General features: G+C 49.1%; 1 protein-coding gene across 4 annotated transcripts in view; it reads left to right on the top strand.

Annotated features, from left to right (window-relative positions):
* CDH3 (cadherin 3) overlaps positions 1 to 17,075 on the top strand; it is a 98,070-nt gene extending 80,995 nt beyond the window's left edge. For all 4 annotated transcript variants that reach the window (XM_089902404.1, XM_022583355.3, XM_089902405.1 and 1 more), the window contains 13 exons: positions 711 to 836; positions 1,067 to 1,222; positions 1,305 to 1,449; positions 2,705 to 2,871; positions 3,525 to 3,653; positions 4,572 to 4,757; positions 6,213 to 6,454; positions 6,837 to 6,982; positions 7,776 to 8,000; positions 11,126 to 11,332; positions 13,919 to 14,049; positions 14,419 to 14,565; positions 16,199 to 17,075. In XM_089902404.1, coding sequence (XP_089758530.1) covers positions 711 to 836; positions 1,067 to 1,222; positions 1,305 to 1,449; positions 2,705 to 2,871; positions 3,525 to 3,653; positions 4,572 to 4,757; positions 6,213 to 6,454; positions 6,837 to 6,982; positions 7,776 to 8,000; positions 11,126 to 11,332; positions 13,919 to 14,049; positions 14,419 to 14,565; positions 16,199 to 16,408 — 2,217 coding nt within the window. In that variant the 3' untranslated portion in view covers positions 16,409 to 17,075. The remainder of the gene's footprint in view (positions 1 to 710; positions 837 to 1,066; positions 1,223 to 1,304; positions 1,450 to 2,704; positions 2,872 to 3,524; positions 3,654 to 4,571; positions 4,758 to 6,212; positions 6,455 to 6,836; positions 6,983 to 7,775; positions 8,001 to 11,125; positions 11,333 to 13,918; positions 14,050 to 14,418; positions 14,566 to 16,198) is intronic.
* Positions 17,076 to 19,073: the final 1,998 nt, after the last annotated feature.

Raw genomic sequence — 19,073 nt, forward strand, 5'->3', positions numbered from 1 at the left:
TCCCCTTTTTTCTCCCCCTATGTCTAATGCCCTCTCTACCCCTCAAAGAGAAGACCTGTTACTTTCCTTCTAATTTATGTATTTGTTCTATATTTATATTAAATATATTTATATATGTTATATATAGGTATAAAATAAACTTTTCGGTCCTCTTTTATGCAAAACTAACATACTATTCACATGTCTGCACCTTCTTTTTGCACTGAAAAATACATCAGTACACTGCCTATCCCCTTCTCACAGATAACCACCGTTATAAGCTTCTAGTATCCCCCAGACTTTGTCTGTATATAAGCAGATGTGAATATATGCCTTATTTTCCCACCCTTTTACACAAAAGATGGAACAGTGCCTGGCACATATTAAGCCCTATGTAAGTGTTTGTTAAATAAAATACTAAACTACATTAAGCTGTTCCATATCTTGTTCTTTTTCACTTAAGTATGGATATATATCAAAGATCTTTCCATGCCAGCACAGAGAGACATCCCTCATTTTTCAAGCTGTATACAATTTCCACTAGATGGATGTATTATAGTGTATTTAATTGAGCCTTCTCTATAAGTGAACACTTAGATTATTTCCAAGTTTTCTTTTACAATAAACCCATCTGGGCCTCTGTCCTTGCCATGAGCCCCTGTAGATGAGAGGATGTTGGGTATGTTCCCGTTGTTTGCACACCTGGGTTAAGGGGTCTTCTCTCCTTGCAGGAAAGGAAAGCATTGAAGATCTCCCCATCCAAACGTATCTTGCGAAGACGCAAGAGAGATTGGGTGGTCCCGCCAATATTTGTCCCTGAGAATGGCAAGGGTCCCTTCCCCCAGAAGCTGCATCAGGTATGACTGTGCCTTCTCCCTGGGAGTCATTGGTGTCTTCAGGGACTCTCATTCAAAGGCCTGAATATGAGGTTTCTTGCTACTGAGCCCTGGGGCCCGCAGAGGGAAGCTCTCTGATGGGAGCAATTTCTAATCAGGCGGTGCCTCTCCACCCCTCCCCACAGAGGGTTCTTTGCTACAATCATGAGATATTTGTCACTTTGTCAGCTGCCATTTTCTTTTGCTTCCAGCTCAAATCTAATAAAGACAGAGGCACCAAGATTTTCTACAGCATCACGGGGCCTGGGGCAGACAGCCCCCCTGAGGGTGTCTTCACCATAGAGAAGGAAACGGGCTGGTTGCTGTTGAATAAACCACTGGACCGGGAGAAAATTGCCGAGTATGAGGCAAGTAACCTTTAGCGTCCAACGAGAAGCAGGGCCCCAGGAAGGGTAGTGCCAGGCTGACCCCAGGCCTGTGTACCTACAGCTCTTTGGCCACGCTGTGTCGGAGAACGGTGCCTCCGTGGAAGAGCCCATGAACATCTCCATCATCGTAACAGACCAGAATGACCACAAGCCCAAGTTCACCCAGGATGTCTTCAGAGGGAGCATCTTGGAAGGGGTACTACCCGGTAAGAGGACTGGGGAGGGCACAGCTATAGAGGTCTGCTGGGCCCAGACCTGGCCTTGGGTCCACTTCTGGAATCAGCCCAGACTCTTAAAGGCTGGAAGAAGCCTTCATACCTGATTTCCTGGGCTGTGCCTCAGATTACCTGGGATCTTCTTAAAAATCCAGATTCCCTCACTCCATCCCAAGATCCCTGAATAAGAATGATCCTGGAGTAGAGCCCCAGAATCTGTGTATTTGAAAATTTCCCAGAAGCTTCAGATGATCAGCCAGCTGCAGCTTTGGAGCTGCAGAGACCTATATTTGAATCTGGATTTTGTCTCTCATCTGCTGTGACCCTGCGCAAGGTCTTGACCTCTGAGCCTCAATCTTCACACCTGAAAATGGGGATAATATCAACCGTAAAGAGCTGTGAAGATTAGAAATAACACATGCCTACTGCTGTGTGATATGAAGCACCTGACATGAGGTTCTTTGGGGAAATGGCAGCTGCAAGGAGGGTGGCAAAGGGTGAGAGAAAGCAGAAGATGAATTGTCAGGCTGGGGAAGAGGGTGAGAGGGGCTGGCAAAAGACTAGAGAACTAGGTGACATTAATGACCTCAAAGACAGTGCTGGTGAGGAGGGCTCCTCCTCTCCCTTTGTCTCTGAGTTGTGAAGAATTACAGAGAAATGTGAGTTGGTTAGGTTGCCAATAATAGACATTTCCGGAAGAAAAACAGTACCTTCAACAATATGGAACCTTTTCCCCCTTTGTATTGAGGAAGCCTAGAGGTGGTCAAGCCAGGCTGGAACGGTGCTTTAACGTGTGGGGGAACTAGGCTCCTTCCATCTCGTTGCTCTGCTGTTTTGGCTTTATTCCCAAGATTACCTCATGGTTGCTGCTGGAGCTCTGGCCATTATATCTGGAAGGAGGGAAGGGGTGGGAAGAATAAGCCCCTTAACTCAGAAAAATGCTTCCCCCAAAGCTGTATATCCCATTCGTCAGATTTCAGTCTCGTGGCCACAGCTAGCTGCAAGAAGAGAAATAGTTTTGGTTCCCGGTGGGCTTGTGCTCAGCCTAGAATGATTATGAGGATTATGTTTCTAAGAAGGAAGGGGAGAATGGGAAATGGGCACCAATTAGCAATCTCTGCCACGAGTGGAACATGGGGCCAAGCCAGCGAGCAGGGTGGAGCCTCTCGGAGTTCCAGAAGTGGGCAAGGCTGGAATCGGAGCTGGAAGGGAAGGTTGCGCACTCAGCGGCGCTTCTCCCCTCCAGGCACTTCTGTGATGCAGGTGACAGCCACGGATGAGGACGATGCCATCAACACCTACAATGGGGTGGTTGCTTATTCCATCCATAGTCAAGAGCCAAAGGACCTCATGTTCACGGTCCACCGGAGCACAGGCACCATCAGTGTCGTCTCCAGTGGCCTGGACCGGGAGGTAAGTGGCCCTTCGGGAAGGTGCTGCCTGCCCAGGCTAGCCCAGGCTGGGGTCTGACACTCAGAGCAGAAGCCTCTGCCCCCAAAGCCCAGGGCAGAGCAGTGGGGACCCAAGTCAGCTGGGAATGGCTGCTGCTATGTCCCACATTGATGTCCTGCAGCTCCCTTGGGCCAGTGGCACGTTGCCAAACCATCTCGTTAAGGCTGAGGAGGCAGCTGTAAAACACAGACGTTTAATACTTTCTGCAGGTTTTCTCATTTCCTCTCGGCATGGCTCACTTAGCACGCACATTGCCCAGATTTGTCCCGTGTGTGCCACAAAGCAGAATTAGCTCCATGGATATTAGAGTTGCCTCCTGTTCCCTAATTAATACCTTTGCCCAAATCCACACTCAAAGCTCCCATTCTGCGTCCACCCAGGGTCAGGAAGCAATGCCCAGGCTTCATCCCACGACAGGCCCAGGAGAACCGTTTGGATCCACAGTTCCCCTCCCCCTCCACCCTTTGCTTCTGGTCTTTTCTGCAGTGGGCAAGCAGTGGGTCAGGAATCAAGAGAACACTTAGAGGGAGGAACATTCCACTTCCCTCCCCGTACACCCAAGGCTGTGCCCAACGCGCAGTGGCCTTCCACTTCTACTCTCCTTTTCTCCCCAGAGAGTCCCTGAGTACACACTGACCATCCAGGCTACGGACATGAACGGGGACGGCTCCAGCACCACGGCTATGGCCATAGTGGAAATCCTCGATGCCAATGACAACGCTCCTGTGTTTCAGCCCCAGCAGGTAATGCCCCTTCCTTCCTTCTTCCCTCGTCAGATGATGAAGGACTAAGTTTCTCCTTTCTGATGAAACTCCGGAACCAGCCTACATTGCTTCAAGTCCCAGTCCCAGCACTTGTGAGCTTTGTGACCTGAGGTGAACTACCTAACCTCTCTGTGCCCTATTTCCTAATCTGTGAAATGGAGATGATGCTCCATTGTCTCCTGCTGCATTTTTCTGAGTTTTAAATGAAATAATCTATGTACAGTTCTTAACACAATCCCAGGTACACAAGTGCTCAATATGAAAATCTTTGTTGATATGGAAAGTCCTAATTTGCCTCACACCTATACCTGCCCACATTCCCCCAGTGAATGCTTGTACACCTCACGTAACAGAGGAGTCAGTGCCAGTCAAGGTGACACCCACCCCCTTCCATCTGTAGGTAACTCTGACGGCTAAGCATTGTTTAGGCCTGATTAAAAATTTGTTCTCAACAGCTGATTTCCCCATCTTTGCCACCTGTTCCAGAATTTCCAAAAAGTTCCTGGCCAGTGCCCCAGAGCAATCAGACACTTAGCCCTTCTTGCCACCTTCCTTATGCCTTTCTGATCTCAGCTAGATATAGGTGACTACTCAATGGCGAGGCCTTGGGCACCCAGATCAGTGAGATTCCTGGAGCGTCAGGCCCCTGGGTGTAGGGAAAGCAGGCCCAAGATTGCCGTGGTCTGTCCCAGCAGCTGTGAGGCTGACTCTTGGGATGTTCTGCATCCATGCATGCCCTGAAACCCCAATAAGAGGGTTGGGCGGTCCAGGAAAGGGTGAGCGGCATGGGGCGCCCCTGGAGTTGGATGGAGGATTCACAGCCAGTGAAGAGTGGAACAGCCTCTCAAGGTGGTCAGTCTCTCCGCTCTGACTGTGCTGTGCTTCCCACGCTGACAGTACGAGGCCCGTGTGCCTGAGAACGCAGTGGGCCACGAGCTGCAGAGGCTGACAGTGACCGATCTGGATGCCCCCAACTCACCGGCATGGCAGGCTACCTACCGCATCGTGGAAGGTGACAACGGGGACCATTTTACCATCACCACCCACCCTGAGAGCAACCAGGGTATCCTGACAACCAAGAAGGTGAGTCGGTTTGGGCTTTGTACAAGGGCCACACCTGGGACAGTCAGGTCTGCAGCCTCCAGGACTAGAGGGTACCACCTGCCTTGGGAGACATACCTTAGACCACTCACCAGGGAGTGTACCAGGCCAGTGGCTTGCAACACTCTCCCATTCCTCTTGGGTTGGGGAATTCCTTTGTTCAAACTAAACCTTACCCAGGGACCCAGTTCATAAAACAGATTCATAAAACAGAGTTGCTGATCTAATTGAGGCAGATCAGTGGGGCCCCACCTCCCAGATCCCAGTGTCCAGTGGCTGCTCCCAATCAGTCTTACACAGAGGGTCTCTGTTTTATTGGAATTCTTGCTAATTTTGCATTCAATCCATAATTCACATCTAGGTGTCTAGGTGTTTGGATAGTAAAATGTTTTAAATTACTTAGTAGTTAGGCATACCCTTGCCTCTCAAAAAGTCTTTTAATAAAATTGATGCTTCAAGAAGATGGGTCCAATCTTTCTTTGATTTCTTTTACCTCCTGGTTTATTATGAAGAATGGCCCAGTTTGAGAAATGGGGTCTTTATATAATACTTTAAAGGCTGTCCCCTCCTTGCAACCAAAACTTTGTAACACCCCTTTCACACTGTGAAATGAATTTCATTTATAATATAACTTCTCTAACTTATGTAATTTCTAGAAAAATGGAATGCTCTAACTGTAAAATAAAAGAGAATTTTACAGGAAAAGTTACTGATAATAAAATATTTCCATATGTAAACCTTTGGGCACAAGTACACTAGAAAACATAATGAAGCGGTTAGTTTCTTGCGCATCGTCCAGATGTAGTAGATACTATATGTCACTCTAGTGACTCATATCACGAGTGGTATTGATGTTTTTCCAGAACAGCAAATAAACAACTTTGGGAAAGACGTGAACAAATCAAATTACAAGCTCCCCTCAGAAGTTGCATTCCTGGAAAATTCAGTATAAATTAAAACCACACCAAAAACTCGGTTTATATGTAAAACACGTTCTAGACTATAAATATAAACAGAACATCACACCCATAAATACATGAATGTCCATGGTGATATTGGCAAGTCACATGGGATATGGGACAGTTCTTTGTGTCCCTGCCCCAGCCTGTAAATGCCAGTGGCATCCCCAGTCATTAGGACACCTAGAAATGCCTCCTCCAAGTTTCTACAACACCCCCTAGGGGGTGTCATCACCCCATAGGGAACCAGTTCTAGGCTTAGGGCTTACTACTCTAGTTGCCTTTGGGGTGGTGGTCTGAGAGGCCCCACTGGATGTCCACTCAGGAAATGCAGGAGGCTCTATGGGGTAGGGAAGGGGCAGTATTGTTGCTGGTGGGAGCCTCCAGCCCCCCATTGTGGGCCCTTCTGGCATCACAGCACTGCATGGGGCCTCCTCACAAAATGGCGGCTCAGGTCCTCCTTCCTGTTCTGTCCCAGGGCTTGGATTTCGAGGCCAAAAACCAGCACACCCTGTACGTTGAAGTGATCAACGAGGCTCCCTTTGTGGTGAAGCTCCCAACCTCCACGGCCACCATAGTGGTCCACGTGGAGGATGTGAATGAGCCGCCCGTGTTCGTCCCACCCTCCAAAGTCATCGAGGTCCAGGAGGGCATCTCCATCGGTGAGCCTGTCTGCACCTACACCGCGCGGGACCCCGACAACGGGAGTCAGAAGATCAGGTACATAGGAGCTGGGCTTAAATTCAGCTAAATGCGTGGATACTGTTGGGTGGGTTGTTTATTATAGCCAGAATTTGTTCTAATTGCCATAAAGACTATTAAATATTTTGAACGTCACCCCTGTACAGGGCCTTCCCTTCCTACCCTCCACGTGGCTGAAGTCCAGGGGACAGGTATTCCTGCTCCCTCTCATGTGTCCCTGCTGGGACCCCACCTTCTGCTCAGGCTCCCATTTGGGGGTGAGATGCATTTTCCACGTAATCCTGCTTAGGAGCCCTGAGTCCTATGAAACCCTCAGCCAGTTGGCCTGAGGAGGCTTTGAATGATGACTCCAGAACTCTAAGTATTCTGAGTGTGATTCTTCTCAACTTTTCTGCTCCAGCTACCACATCCTGAGAGACCCAGCAGGGTGGCTAGCAATGGACCCAGACAGTGGGCAGGTCACTGCTGCAGGGGTCTTGGACCGTGAGGATGAGCAGTTTGTGAGGACGAACATCTACGAAGTCATGGTCTTGGCCACGGATGATGGTGAGAGCTTCCTCCCAGCCCCTCCACATGAGCACCTTTGGAGCCAAGGACACCACATGTCCCCTCCACAGACAGAGTGTGGTGTGGGGAAGCGGTGTCAGCAATCCTAGCTGGGAGGTCAAAGGGGTCTCTCAGAGGGGTCTTTTAAAGGGTGGTCCTAGGGTTGGCTGGTTTCCAGTTCCCTAAGACCCAGGAGTTAGGAAGTATCCTGAAGACTCCTTTCAGCCTAAGTTTGTGGTTCACTGAGCCCTGAATTGGCCTGTTGGTTTCCCCTTATGAGTGATTGAAAAGGGCTGCCTGGAAAGTGTCATGATTGATTAGTGATGTCACACCATGATAGGATTGGGGGTGATGATGTAATTACCATCTCTATTTGACACATACTGAACCAAGGCCTGGAGGCAGGCGAGAGGTTACTGCAGGGCTGGGAAGCAAAACTTCCCTGAAGCTGATCAGCAAACACTGCATCAACCCTGAGGTGGCCAATAGGTTTCTCTTTGTAATAGATTGGTAGTGGCTGTCTGGATGAAGTGACTGCAGCTGTGTTGTGATCAGTTAGTAATGTCTGCCATGGACACAAAATGAGAATGATGGTATGTTTGCCATGCATTTGTCATCACTGGTTTGATCTATAATGAAGCTAGTGTTCAGAGGCTCTTGAAAGGCTACAGTTAGACAGTAAATAGGACCCTCCTGAGGCTGATTGGGTAGGTCCTGGGGGAGCTTAACATTGATTCATCAACCCAACCAAGGGCACATGCTGAAAAGAGATCATGTGTGTGATTACAAACAGGGAGCCCTCCCACCACTGGCACGGGGACCCTCCTGCTAACACTGATGGATGTCAATGACCATGGCCCGGTCCCTGAGCCCTGTCAGATCACCATCTGCAACCAAAGCCCTTTGCCTCAGGTGCTGAACATCACAGACAAGGACCTGTCCCCCCACACCTCCCCTTTCCGGGCCCAGCTCACACACGACTCGGACATCTACTGGACGGCAGAGGTCAATGAGAAAGGTAACTGAGTGGTGGTGGCAGATGGGTGTCTGCCCCCTACCAAGACCCGACACACCTTCTTGCCCCAGTGTCTTGTGGGTCACCGAATTACCAGTCTCCTCAAGAATGTCAGTTAAATGCTGCTTATTAACTTAGTGTAAGCCTTTGGAATTCCACAGGAGCCCTTAAAGACCGTTCTAGCTCAACCACCTGCCTGTACAATTGGAAAAACAGGCCCAGAGACATGGGATGTGCCTTTCTCACTCTCACATAATGAGGGAGTCAGAACTCCAGCACGGTGATAACAGCTAACATGCCTGAGCATGCTTGCTGTGTGCTATGTGCTGTGTGCTATGCTTGCTGTGTGCTATGTGTGCTTTAAGTAGATTCGGCTACTTAAACCTCACAACAACCCTGTAAAGAAGGTACTGTTATCTCACACATACATGCATGTGCACCCATTTTACAGATGGGGAAACCAAGGCTTACAGAAGCTTAAATATATTGCCAAGGGCATTATGGTTAGAAAATGACGGCCCCAGGATTGGAATGCAGGCAGTCTGCCATACCAGGATACTTTGCAGCTTACCATTTATCAAATCCTGGCGATATGCAAGATGCTTTTTGTACTTTTCCATATTTAATATTTCTACCATCCTCTGTGATCAGTATTTTTATCCCTATTTACAGATGAGAATGAGGCTCAGAGAGGTTAAATAGTGTGCCCAAGGGCACAGTGTGGATAAGCAGTGGAGCAGAAATTGAAGCGGGGGTCCCTCACCCCCACATCCCTGCTCCCAGCCACCTCCCTGTCCTTCCTCTTTCCCATCCCCCTGGAGCTCCTCAGCCTTGAGTGGTTTTTCAGTTGTCACAGGACTGGAGAAAGGACTTGCTGGCATCAAGTGGGCAAGGACCCAGGTGTGTGAGAAAGATGCATCCAGGCCCAAGTGCCAGTAAGGCCCCTGGAGAAACCCTGCTCACTCTGGTTTAAAGCATCTTCCTCTTCCTCTTGGAGCTAGAGTCCCCCAGGAGGGGAATGGGGAGCCAGAACATTCAGGTTCTGCCCCGAAGTAACGAAATGCCTGGTACCTATTACTGCTGCTGAGCCCCGCCCAGAAAGGACTGGGGAGACCTGCTTCAAACACACATCTTGTCTCATTTTTATGATTCCTGTGATTTGGGGATGTATATCCAGCACCTTTCCTTGAGGGAACCCAAATTGGTCTCCTGTCACCACCTTGTGGCCTAGAAGCCAATTTTCCCCCGCCCTGACTGTATCGTTTACAGAGCGTAGACTCTGGAGCCAGAATGCCTTGGTTCAAGATCCAGCCCTTCCATTTACGAGGTTCGTGACTGTGGACAAGTTACTGAACCTCACTGTTCTGCAGTTTCCCTACTTGTAGAATGCTGCCATGATAGTACCTACCTCCATACAATCACTGTGAAGATTAAATGAGTGCCTGAAAGGCATCTTGTCTGGTATATCAGTGCTCGGTAGATGTCAGTGGCCATCTTCACCACCACTGTTTCCCAAACAATCACAGATCTGACTCTGTCAAGTGTGAGCATTAGGCCCAAAGCTCAGTGGTGCCAACACCTGATACTAGCATTGATACCCGGTTCTTGGTTTTGACTTAGTTGTTCTGTCTGTGTTTTTTTGTCAGAGGAGTTAATCCAGACTCTACACCTGTGTGACCTTGGGCTGCTTACTTGACCTCCCTAAGCTTCAATGTCTGCATTTGTAAAATGGGGATAACAGAACCTGCCTCTTAAAGTTGGGGTGGATATCAGAGTTGGGCTTGGCACATAGCAAGTGTCAGTTTAGTCACTGACACCGCCACCAGCACCATCATCAGCTGAGAATTCAGCCCTCCAGCGTGGGAACAGTATAGCAGGAGGGATGTTTGGGTGAAATACCCCATGTTGGCCTCTCCACTTGGTAGACCAAACATTTAGCCTACAGAACTCTCTCTGCCTGCCGCTGCCGAATGGCAACAGGGTGAATTCTCCCTTCTGGCCTTTTAACTAAGAGGGTCCCAGCGAGCGTGCAGAGCCTTTGAACTGAAAGTGGCTTGAGGTCACTGCTGAAATAGGCCAGCAAGCCTGAGGGTGGGTGGGCTAGAAACGTGGGGTTGGTTTTGAATGTCCCAGTGATGGGGGGGACACTACTGACATTTAGTGGTGAGGACTTGAATGCTTGGGAAGGTTCCTCATGATGAAGAATAGTTCCATCCAAGCCAATAGTGCCCTCTTTGAGAAACTTGGGTCTAAACGGAAGGCCTTTCTTCAGAGAGGCCTCTGACCCTATATTTCTCACCCACAAACACAGCCCCCCTCCCCACTCCAGGAGTGCTGCACACCCTCCCCAGAGTGGTACCCGTCGTGCAGGCCACACTGAGGCTTGGCTTCTGCTCTGTGGCTGCCTGCTGCCCGCCCCGGGCCTTTGAAGGCTGGTTAGCACAGTGCCCGTTGCAGCCTCACTGCCGGCATCTCTGAACTTGTGTGCAGTCACTAATGCTTGGATAACACAGGTTAGCACCCTCTCTGATCTGCTTAACAACATCAGTTACATCACCAAGTCATATGCATTTGGATTTATTAATAATTGATGCTCACTCAGAATATCCGTGTTTCAGATACTGAAATTCTATCATACGGTTGAGGTGTAAACATTATATTTACTATTGCAAGAGCAAAATGCTGCAATAATAAATGGTAGTGAACTTTCAAATAGGAAAACAGGTGGCCAGTTAATGTAAATATTAAAAGATTGGGTTAGCTATCTTTTAGGAAGAACAATGTTTGTTTGTTTTGCGGCAAGGAATAATCTAGCAGCTAATGGTACTGAGAAATTATTGGCTCTACATGCCATGACTTTTTAAAAACATCGTATTTAAAAAATGCTGTGATTATTGATTTATTTTAAATAAAGTGATGAATTTATTCTTCTATCCAAATAATCCTTTCCACAGTGGTAAATTTGGCTTTGGCCGAATATCAGTTTTTAACACTTGGTATAATGTGCTTTGGGGATATTGCTTCCTGTTGCCCAGATGCAGAGGCTGCCTCCTCAAACCTCCGTCATGGTGTGCTCGGTTCCCACCATTTGTGGTCTCCTGAGATGAATAATTGTCTGTCCACTCCAGGAGACACAGTGGCCTTGTCCCTGAAGAAGTTCCTGAAGCAAGACACATACGACGTGCACCTTTCTCTGTCCGACCACGGCAACAAGGAACAGCTGACAGTGATCAGGGCCACCGTCTGTGACTGCCACGGCCACGTGGAGACCTGCCCCGAACGCTGGAAGGGGAGTTTCCTCCTCCCCATCCTGGGTGCTGTCCTGGCTCTGCTGTGTGAGTGCCGGCACCCTTCCCCTTCTGAGGACGGGATAGTTAGAAGACCTGATTCTACCCTGAACTTCACGGACTAAGGGGCCACCAACATTGTGCAACTGTTCCTTAAACTCTTAATTCCTGGAGTGTCATTCAATCCATAGATGTTGATGGAGGTTCTGGAAGGTGCCAGGCTTTGGGGATACATTGGGGAGCAGACTCGACCCTGCTGTCAGATCATCTAGTGGCTAGAGCGGTGGTTCTGAAGTCGTGGTCTCCAACCAACAGCGTTAGCATCACCAGGAATTTGTTAGAAAGGCTAATTCTCTGGCCCACTCCTGACCTACTGATTCAGAAGCTTAGGGGTAAGACTCGGTAATCTGTGTTTTAACAAGCCCTTCAGGGGATTCTGATGCATGTTAGAGCTTGAGAGCCATTGGTCTAGTGAGCAGAAATGTTTAGTTAAAAACTAATTTCTTTGCTCTAAAGGTAGAACCTATCACATTTGCTTTTTTCACTCTCTGAATTGTCCTTACACAGAAAACATGCGTTCAATCACATATGAATACAAGAGCAAGCTTTATTTAGCCATCATACTGTGTAGCAAGCACTGTTAGGCGCTGAGGGTACAACACTTAACAAAACAGACCAGTCCCTGCCTTCATGGAGCTTACTTTCCAGTGCAGCGAGCAGACGACAAATAATCTGGCAGAGAAATAGGTGTTGCTATGGATTAAAAAAAAGTCGGGGAAGGAGGTCTGCCATTTTAAGTAGGGTGGGCAAGAAGTAGCCTTACAGAGAAGGGGATATTTGAGTAAAGACCTGAAAGAGGTGAGCAAGCAAATCACGCAGATACCTAGGGAACATCAAGTGCAAAGGCCCTGAGGCAGCTCTGTGCTTTATGTGTGGAAACAGCAATGACTGGGATGGAAAAAGCAAGAGGGAGGAGAGTAAGAGATGAGATGAGATGGGGTCAGGGAAGTGATGGGTGTGGCGGAGCCTTGTGTTGGGCCTTGTAGGTTATTGTAAGCACTCTGGTTGAAATGGGAAGTCATCGGGTTTGGAGCAGAGGAGCAATGTGATTTGACTTGAATTTTATAGGATTCCTACTGAACAGACTGTAGAGGGCCCCAAGGGTGGGGACAGATTGCCATATGGAGCTACTGCCATAATCTAGGGGTAAGATGGTAGTTGTGACTTAGACCCAGGGTGGCAGAGTGAGAGGTGGTCACGTTTCAAGGTAGAATCGATTCAGATTCATATGTGGTATGAGGAAAAGAGCCATCTATGATTCCAAGTCCTGAACAAGTAGAAACATGGAGCTTCCATTAACCAGTTTGGGAAGGACCGTGGGAAGAGTCCAAATGGAGGTATCAGTAGGCAGCTGGATATATAAGCTTTGGGTGCAGGTGAGAAGTCCGGGTTGCCTCCTGCCTTTCCTCAGACCCAGGGGGGAGGAAAAGGTGAGGGAGGAGTCACGGTCTAGCCCACAGAGGGTGTGCATCCTGAGAACCCATGGGCTCCCAAAGAAGGCTAGGTCAGTTTTGTCTGGCCAGAGGGAGACAGTGGTTCCACCGGCAGTCAAAAAAAGGGATAAAGCTAAACAGTGGCTCTATCCTCTTACATTAAACAGCCATAGAGAGGGCCAGGGGGTACCCTCCTCATATGGGATTAACTGGGGGTAAGGCGAGCAACTAGGCACTAGCTGGCCAGTCCCCACTGTGTCCAAATAGACTGTCAGCCTTTCAAACCATATTACTAAAACCTAGTCCCTCTCTTAAAATTCCAAAATAGCGTTTGCACCTAAGTTCACATTACTGCGTTATATCAAAGTTGCACTGTCTTGCTTTTTTTTTTTTTTTTTGCCGTACGCGGGCCTCTCACTGCTGTGGCCTCTCCCGTTGCGGAGCACAGGCTCCAGACGCGCAGGCCCAGTGGCCATGGCTCATGGGCCCAGCCGCTCCGCAGCATGTGGGATCTTCCCGGACCGGGGCACGAACCCGTGTCCCCTGCATCAGCAGGCGGACCCTCAACCACTGCACCACCAGGGAAGCCCACACTGTCTTGCTTTTAACTTAAAGTCTATGGTTATTAGAGGACACCTAGTGACTGAAAAAGAGTCATGTTGAAAAGTAACATCTGCTGGGAGATTCCCATCCCCACAAAGGAGGGTTTCCTTAAGGACCAGTACCACCAATATGGGAAGACTGACAGTAAAATGATACAGAATTACAGGTGGGGGAATGAAGTCAGAATGCCAGTAGGAGGAGGTGATTTTAAGCTGAGAGCTCAAGGATGAGAGCCATGCATAGGCATAGAGAGTGTTCCAGGTGAAGTGGGAGACTGCTGGGTATATTTGAGGAACCCCGAGGAGGCCAATGTGACTAGACTTGGGTGGCAGGGAGGCTTGGAGACAGGTAGGGGCCAGTCCTGTAGGCTTGATGGGAGTCAGGGATTTTCCTAGGTGCAAGGGGGCCACTGAAGTGTGTTAAGCTCTGGCTACTGAGTAGAGGGGTCTAGAATTAGATGGGACTCTGGGGGTTTGTGGGTCCTGGCCAGCCGTGTGGTTGCTGGGGGGTGAATATTCACACTCCCCATCTCTTGCAGTCCTCCTGCTGGTGCTCCTGTTTTTGGTGAGAAAGAAACGGAAGATCAAGGAGCCCCTTCTGCTCCCAGAAGACGACACCCGTGACAACGTCTTCTACTACGGCGAAGAGGGGGGTGGCGAGGAGGACCAGGTGGGGCACTGGGGGGTCTGGGGGTCGGGAGGTGGATGGCCCCCACAGCCACTGGCAGGGATGGTTGGGTCAACCAATTAACCATGTCAGCTGCATCAACCAGACCCTGGTCTGAAGCATCCATCTTCTGAAAGGGTGTCTGGTCCATGGCTCTAGTCTCTTTGGCCCCAGCCACCTTGACCTTGAACCTGTGCTTAACTGGGGAGGAGGGGGTTTGGAAACTAGGGCTTTCAGAGATCTCTGACATTATCTGTCTTCTAAGACCTACCCATGAACCAGAACATCCAAATGGTACAGAACTAGGGTGAAATGTAAATGGGGGGAGTGGAAGGGTCCTTCTCCATCCCATGACCTTCCCCTTTCATGAAGGACTATGACATCACCCAACTCCACCGGGGCCTGGAGGCCCGGCCTGAGTTGGTTCTCCGCAACGATGTGGCGCCAACCTTCATCCCCACACCCACATACCGTCCACGGCCAGCCAACCCAGATGAAATTGGCAACTTCATCATCGAGGTGAGGCATGGGGGGCCATCCTAGGGCAGCCCTTTATTCAAGCATCAGCAGCACGAGCACAGACGGGCTTGGAGTCTTGGCTCTGGGTTCAAATCCTGACTCTACCTCCAACCTGCTGTGTGACCTCTGGCATATTTGAGTAACTTCTGAGCTTCTGTTCCTCCTCCATAAAACCCTAAGTTTCAGAGTGGTTAAGAATAGGTTAGGAATTATTTCTTTATTCAGCAAATGTAGTGGTTGTCAGGAGAAAACTCTGTAGCCAGACTCTCTGGATTTGAATTTTTAAAGCTCTCAGGTGATTCCAATCTGGAGCAGAGTTGGTGTCCTCTGTCATAGGGTGCTTTAGGGATTGGATGCGTGATCACTTGGAACCGTGCTAGCACAGGGAACATCAAAAACAGATGCCTCTGACTCACCCCCCTGAGACTGTGATTCAGTTGATCTGGATGTGACTGGAGCTTCAGAATTCTTTTAAAGATTCCCAGATAATTTAAGTTTGGGAACCGCTGGCCTGGTACCTAACATGTATTAGGTAATGATAGCTACTGTTGCTAATAGCTAAGTGTCTCTGATATTCTGAATTCTGGTCACATATTTGATTTATCTGAGGAATTTTGAAAAATATCAGTGCCTGGGACCCAGACATTCATTTTTTTTAGGCTCTGATGTTTTTTTAGTTCCCCAAAGAAATCAGATATATAGCCAGGGCTGTGAGAACCACAACCTAGGTACACAGAAGATGAGTGATATGAGCCTAGCACAGCCTGGTACCTTGATAGCAGTGAGTCAAAGGAGGTTTTTAATACGAGGGAGGGAAGGAAGAGGAAGAGATGGGAGGGGAGGGAGGAAAGAAGGAAGGAGGGGAGGATGGATGGATTTGGGGAGTTCAAGGAAGCAGCAGTGGGCACAGAGCTCAATGGGTGGTCAGGATACCTCACGTTGGCTTGAACCCTTCTTACCTTTCTTGCTTTCTAGAAATAGCCTGGTGGTCAGACTCTGTTCTTTAGCCTGAGCATATTTGAGAATCCTGGGCAAAAACAAAAGTCGCTGGGGAAAGTTGCTCAGGGCAACTTTGCCTTGGAGCCAAATAACCAGGAGATTTTCCCTCCGGTTAGATGAAGACAGTTTCCGGAATATCTGTGTTGGACAGTTTGCAGATACTGTCTCAATTAATGCCTGCCTGCATCAACTCTGCAGAGTAGGAATCCTGCTGTCTTCCTCATTTCACAAATGAGGAAATAGTGTTCCACTATATGCCAGGTACTATGCTAATAAGTGCTTTTATATTTACGTATATTCATTTATTCCTCTAAAACTATAAGAAGTCTTCCCATTTTAGAGATGAGGGGGGAAAAAGTGGCACGGAGAGGTTAAGTTTACACATCGTGTGTGCAGTCTGATTCCAGAGCCCCCACCCTGAACTGCTGGCCTGTCACACTGAGTGCTCGCTCCAGGCTGGGCCCTGTGCTGAGGACTTATGTGCATTATTTCATTTTCAACCTTCAAAACCTTAAAGGAGGGGAGAGCTGGCTTCGCAGATGGAGAAATGCAGGCTCAGTTAACTTGCCGGGGCTCTCACAGCTGCCAGGTGTCTGATCCCGCAGCTCCTAACCCCCTGCTCTCTGTCCCCCAGAACCTGAAGGCGGCCAACACGGACCCCACGGCCCCACCCTATGACTCCCTGTTGGTGTTCGACTATGAGGGCAGCGGCTCCGATGCCGCCTCCCTGAGTTCGCTCACCTCCTCTGCTTCCGACCAGGACCAAGACTACGACTATCTGAATGAATGGGGCAGCCGCTTCAAGAAGCTGGCAGACATGTATGGCGGGGGCCAGGACGACTAGGCCTCCCTGCCTGCAGCGCCGGGGGCCTAAACACCAGGCCCGCAGCTGCATCTCCAAGGGGTCTCCGTCCCCACCTCGGCCGGGGACTTCGAAGCTTGTTGAGAAGTAGCCTTAGCAACTTGGAGGGAAGAGGCATGACGTTAAAGGGGCAGGTTTCTAAGCCTTTCAGCATGGAGGGACCCTGGCAGTTTGATTTCAACAGTGAAAACCTCTTAGCCTCGGCCAGGGCTGCCGAATTTCCGGGAGTCTCTCCCCTGCCGTAAGATGCTCAGCCCTGTGTACCGGGCCTGGACCGACTCTGACTCCCCCATGTTGACGTTCTCTCTGGAATGGACCCTCCTCCTTAGAAAGAGGCCTCTTATTGCAATCTGGATTTTTTTTTTTTTTAATGCTATTTTCAAAAAGTTAGAACCAGGTCCTCAGCCGCCCCTGGGGTCCTCCAGAAGCCCAGGCCAGAGCTGCCTGGCTCATGTGCCCTCATGCGTTGCATTTCTCTCTGATGTCTGGGCCCCGAGGCCTCCTGTTTGAATGGATTACTGCGTTTTTATACCGAGCGTGTTTAGGTGGTCCTTTATTTTTTACTTTCCCTATCGAGTGGTGTAGAGGAAGGGTGATGACAATGCTGTAAATGTACTAGAACTTTTTTATTAAAGGAACTTTTCCCAGAGGTGCCAGGGGAGTGAACTTTTTTTTTTAGTAGCAGTTTATTGACGTATAATTCACACACCATATCATTTACCCATTTAAAGTGTACAATTCAGTGGTTTTCGAGAACTTTGAGAGTTGTACAAGGGGGAGAAAATGCTTTTAGCCCTGCGGGCTTCCCCCCAGCTTCCTCCTGATGGTAGAGGAAGCTCAGGATCTGTTGACAGGCCCAGGTAGGGGCAAACCTTCTGCTGTCCTCCCTACAGATTCAGAACTGCTAACTCTGTGTGAGAACCGTTAACTTGCTTACCCCTGGGCTTAGCGGCACCAGGGCTGCAGGCCATGTCTTTTCTGGACCAGTGGCTGCACACATACATGGTGCAGTACGTGAAGATTTCCTCTCCTGTTCTGTGGGCTCTGTGTCGAAAGGCAGGAATTGGGGAGAATCTGGCTCCGCTCCTTCCCAGCAAGTCCCTTAACCTCTACCTGCCTCAGATTTTTCATGTATAAAATGGGGAGTTTTTATGGAGATTAAGTGAATTAACATCTGGCACATGGTAAGCGCTATCTGTGTTCATTGGTAACAGCTACCATTTATTCAGTACTGTTTAGACCCAAACAGCCCTTAATTTCAGTTACTTCCTCTAAACAAATCCTCACAGTCACCCTCTGAGGGGATCTTCCTCCTTTAAAGAATGGCCTCATTGTGTTTTTAAATGACGCCTGATCATCATCAAAATCAAGCCAGAGACAGAAAATTAGAGAACTCACCCAGGATGCCAATGAAATTGGAACATTCCTGACAACACCAGGGCACAGATGCAGGAATAAGGATGAAGAGGCAGCAGGGATTCCATGTGTGTCTTTGTTAAAGCGAAGTTTTAAATTTGTCTTTGCAATGAACCAGAAGAAAAGAATCCGAAGTGAAGCTGAAAATGTCGCTGAAGTTGAAATCAATGTGTCCTTCCTGCAGGAGTGACTGATTCTTTAAAGCAATGGTACTCCAAGTGCGGTTCCTGGGTCAGCAGCGTCGGCATCGCCTGCCGAATCAGAAACTCTGCAAGCAGGACCCTGCAATCTTGTCTAACAAGCCTTCCAGGTGATTCTGATGCACCTGTGAGTTTAAGACCAAGGCTCTGAAGCGTGAGGCCGTGGGTGTCCTGAAGCCTCAGGCCCTGGATGGGGAAGTTTAAAGGGAACTGAGTCTGCTAAGAAAGCTCCTTGGTCCGTAGCACCTGAGCCCACGGTCACAGCACCTCCTGCCTTTCCCTCAAGCTGCAGCATCTGGCTCCCGCAGCCTCAGCTTCCCCTCTACCAGGGCCCTGCTGCTACTGCTGCTAAGGTTGTGCGGGGAGGATTAGGTGTCTCAGCCAGCAAACACCTGCTGCCCCTTATCTTAAATGCCTCTCTGAGAAGCCTGAATAAAGCCTGAAACCCTATCTTCAGCTGAGACTAATAATAAAACCAAGGAGCCACTGTCCAGGCTGGCCTTCCTCCCCTGAGATTTTTGGAGGGAGCGGAGGAGCAAAAGCAGCCTTTCCTAGCCAAGCCTTGTCTCTGCGGGTGGATCTGGATTCCCTTGGTGATGGAACCCGCCACCAGCCTCTGAGTGATTTGGAAGGAACGAGCCTGGGCTGTATGACGGGGATGGATGTTATGTCACTCTCTCACTCGGGACCTGCGGACGCATGCTATGTCACTCACCCGGGACCTGCGTCTCATCTGAAAGATGGACTCTGGTCTTTAGGGCCTATAATAAGTCAAACTGTTTGCAGCTGGTAGGTCTCCAGTGCTAACCACTGAGTGAGTGCTGGCTGTAAATAACCAGTGTGGCCCGCCATACCAATGGGGACCACCTGCATGTTTGCTTTGCCTACCCTGAATGTGAATCTTTCACATTTTGAGGTCTAACAGTTGAACGTGCATCCTTCCAGTCTTTTCCCCCCTATGCATTACATACACATTTTGCATTATATCTTTTCATAACAGGACGTAGAAGGATTGCCTTATCGTCTCCATC

This window comes from Delphinapterus leucas, chromosome 20 (genome assembly GCF_059928025.1).
Source record: "Delphinapterus leucas isolate spDelLeu-1000000601 "Yukka" chromosome 20, BTC_Dleu_Yukka2, whole genome shotgun sequence".
Classification (NCBI taxonomy): domain Eukaryota; kingdom Metazoa; phylum Chordata; class Mammalia; order Artiodactyla; family Monodontidae; genus Delphinapterus; species Delphinapterus leucas.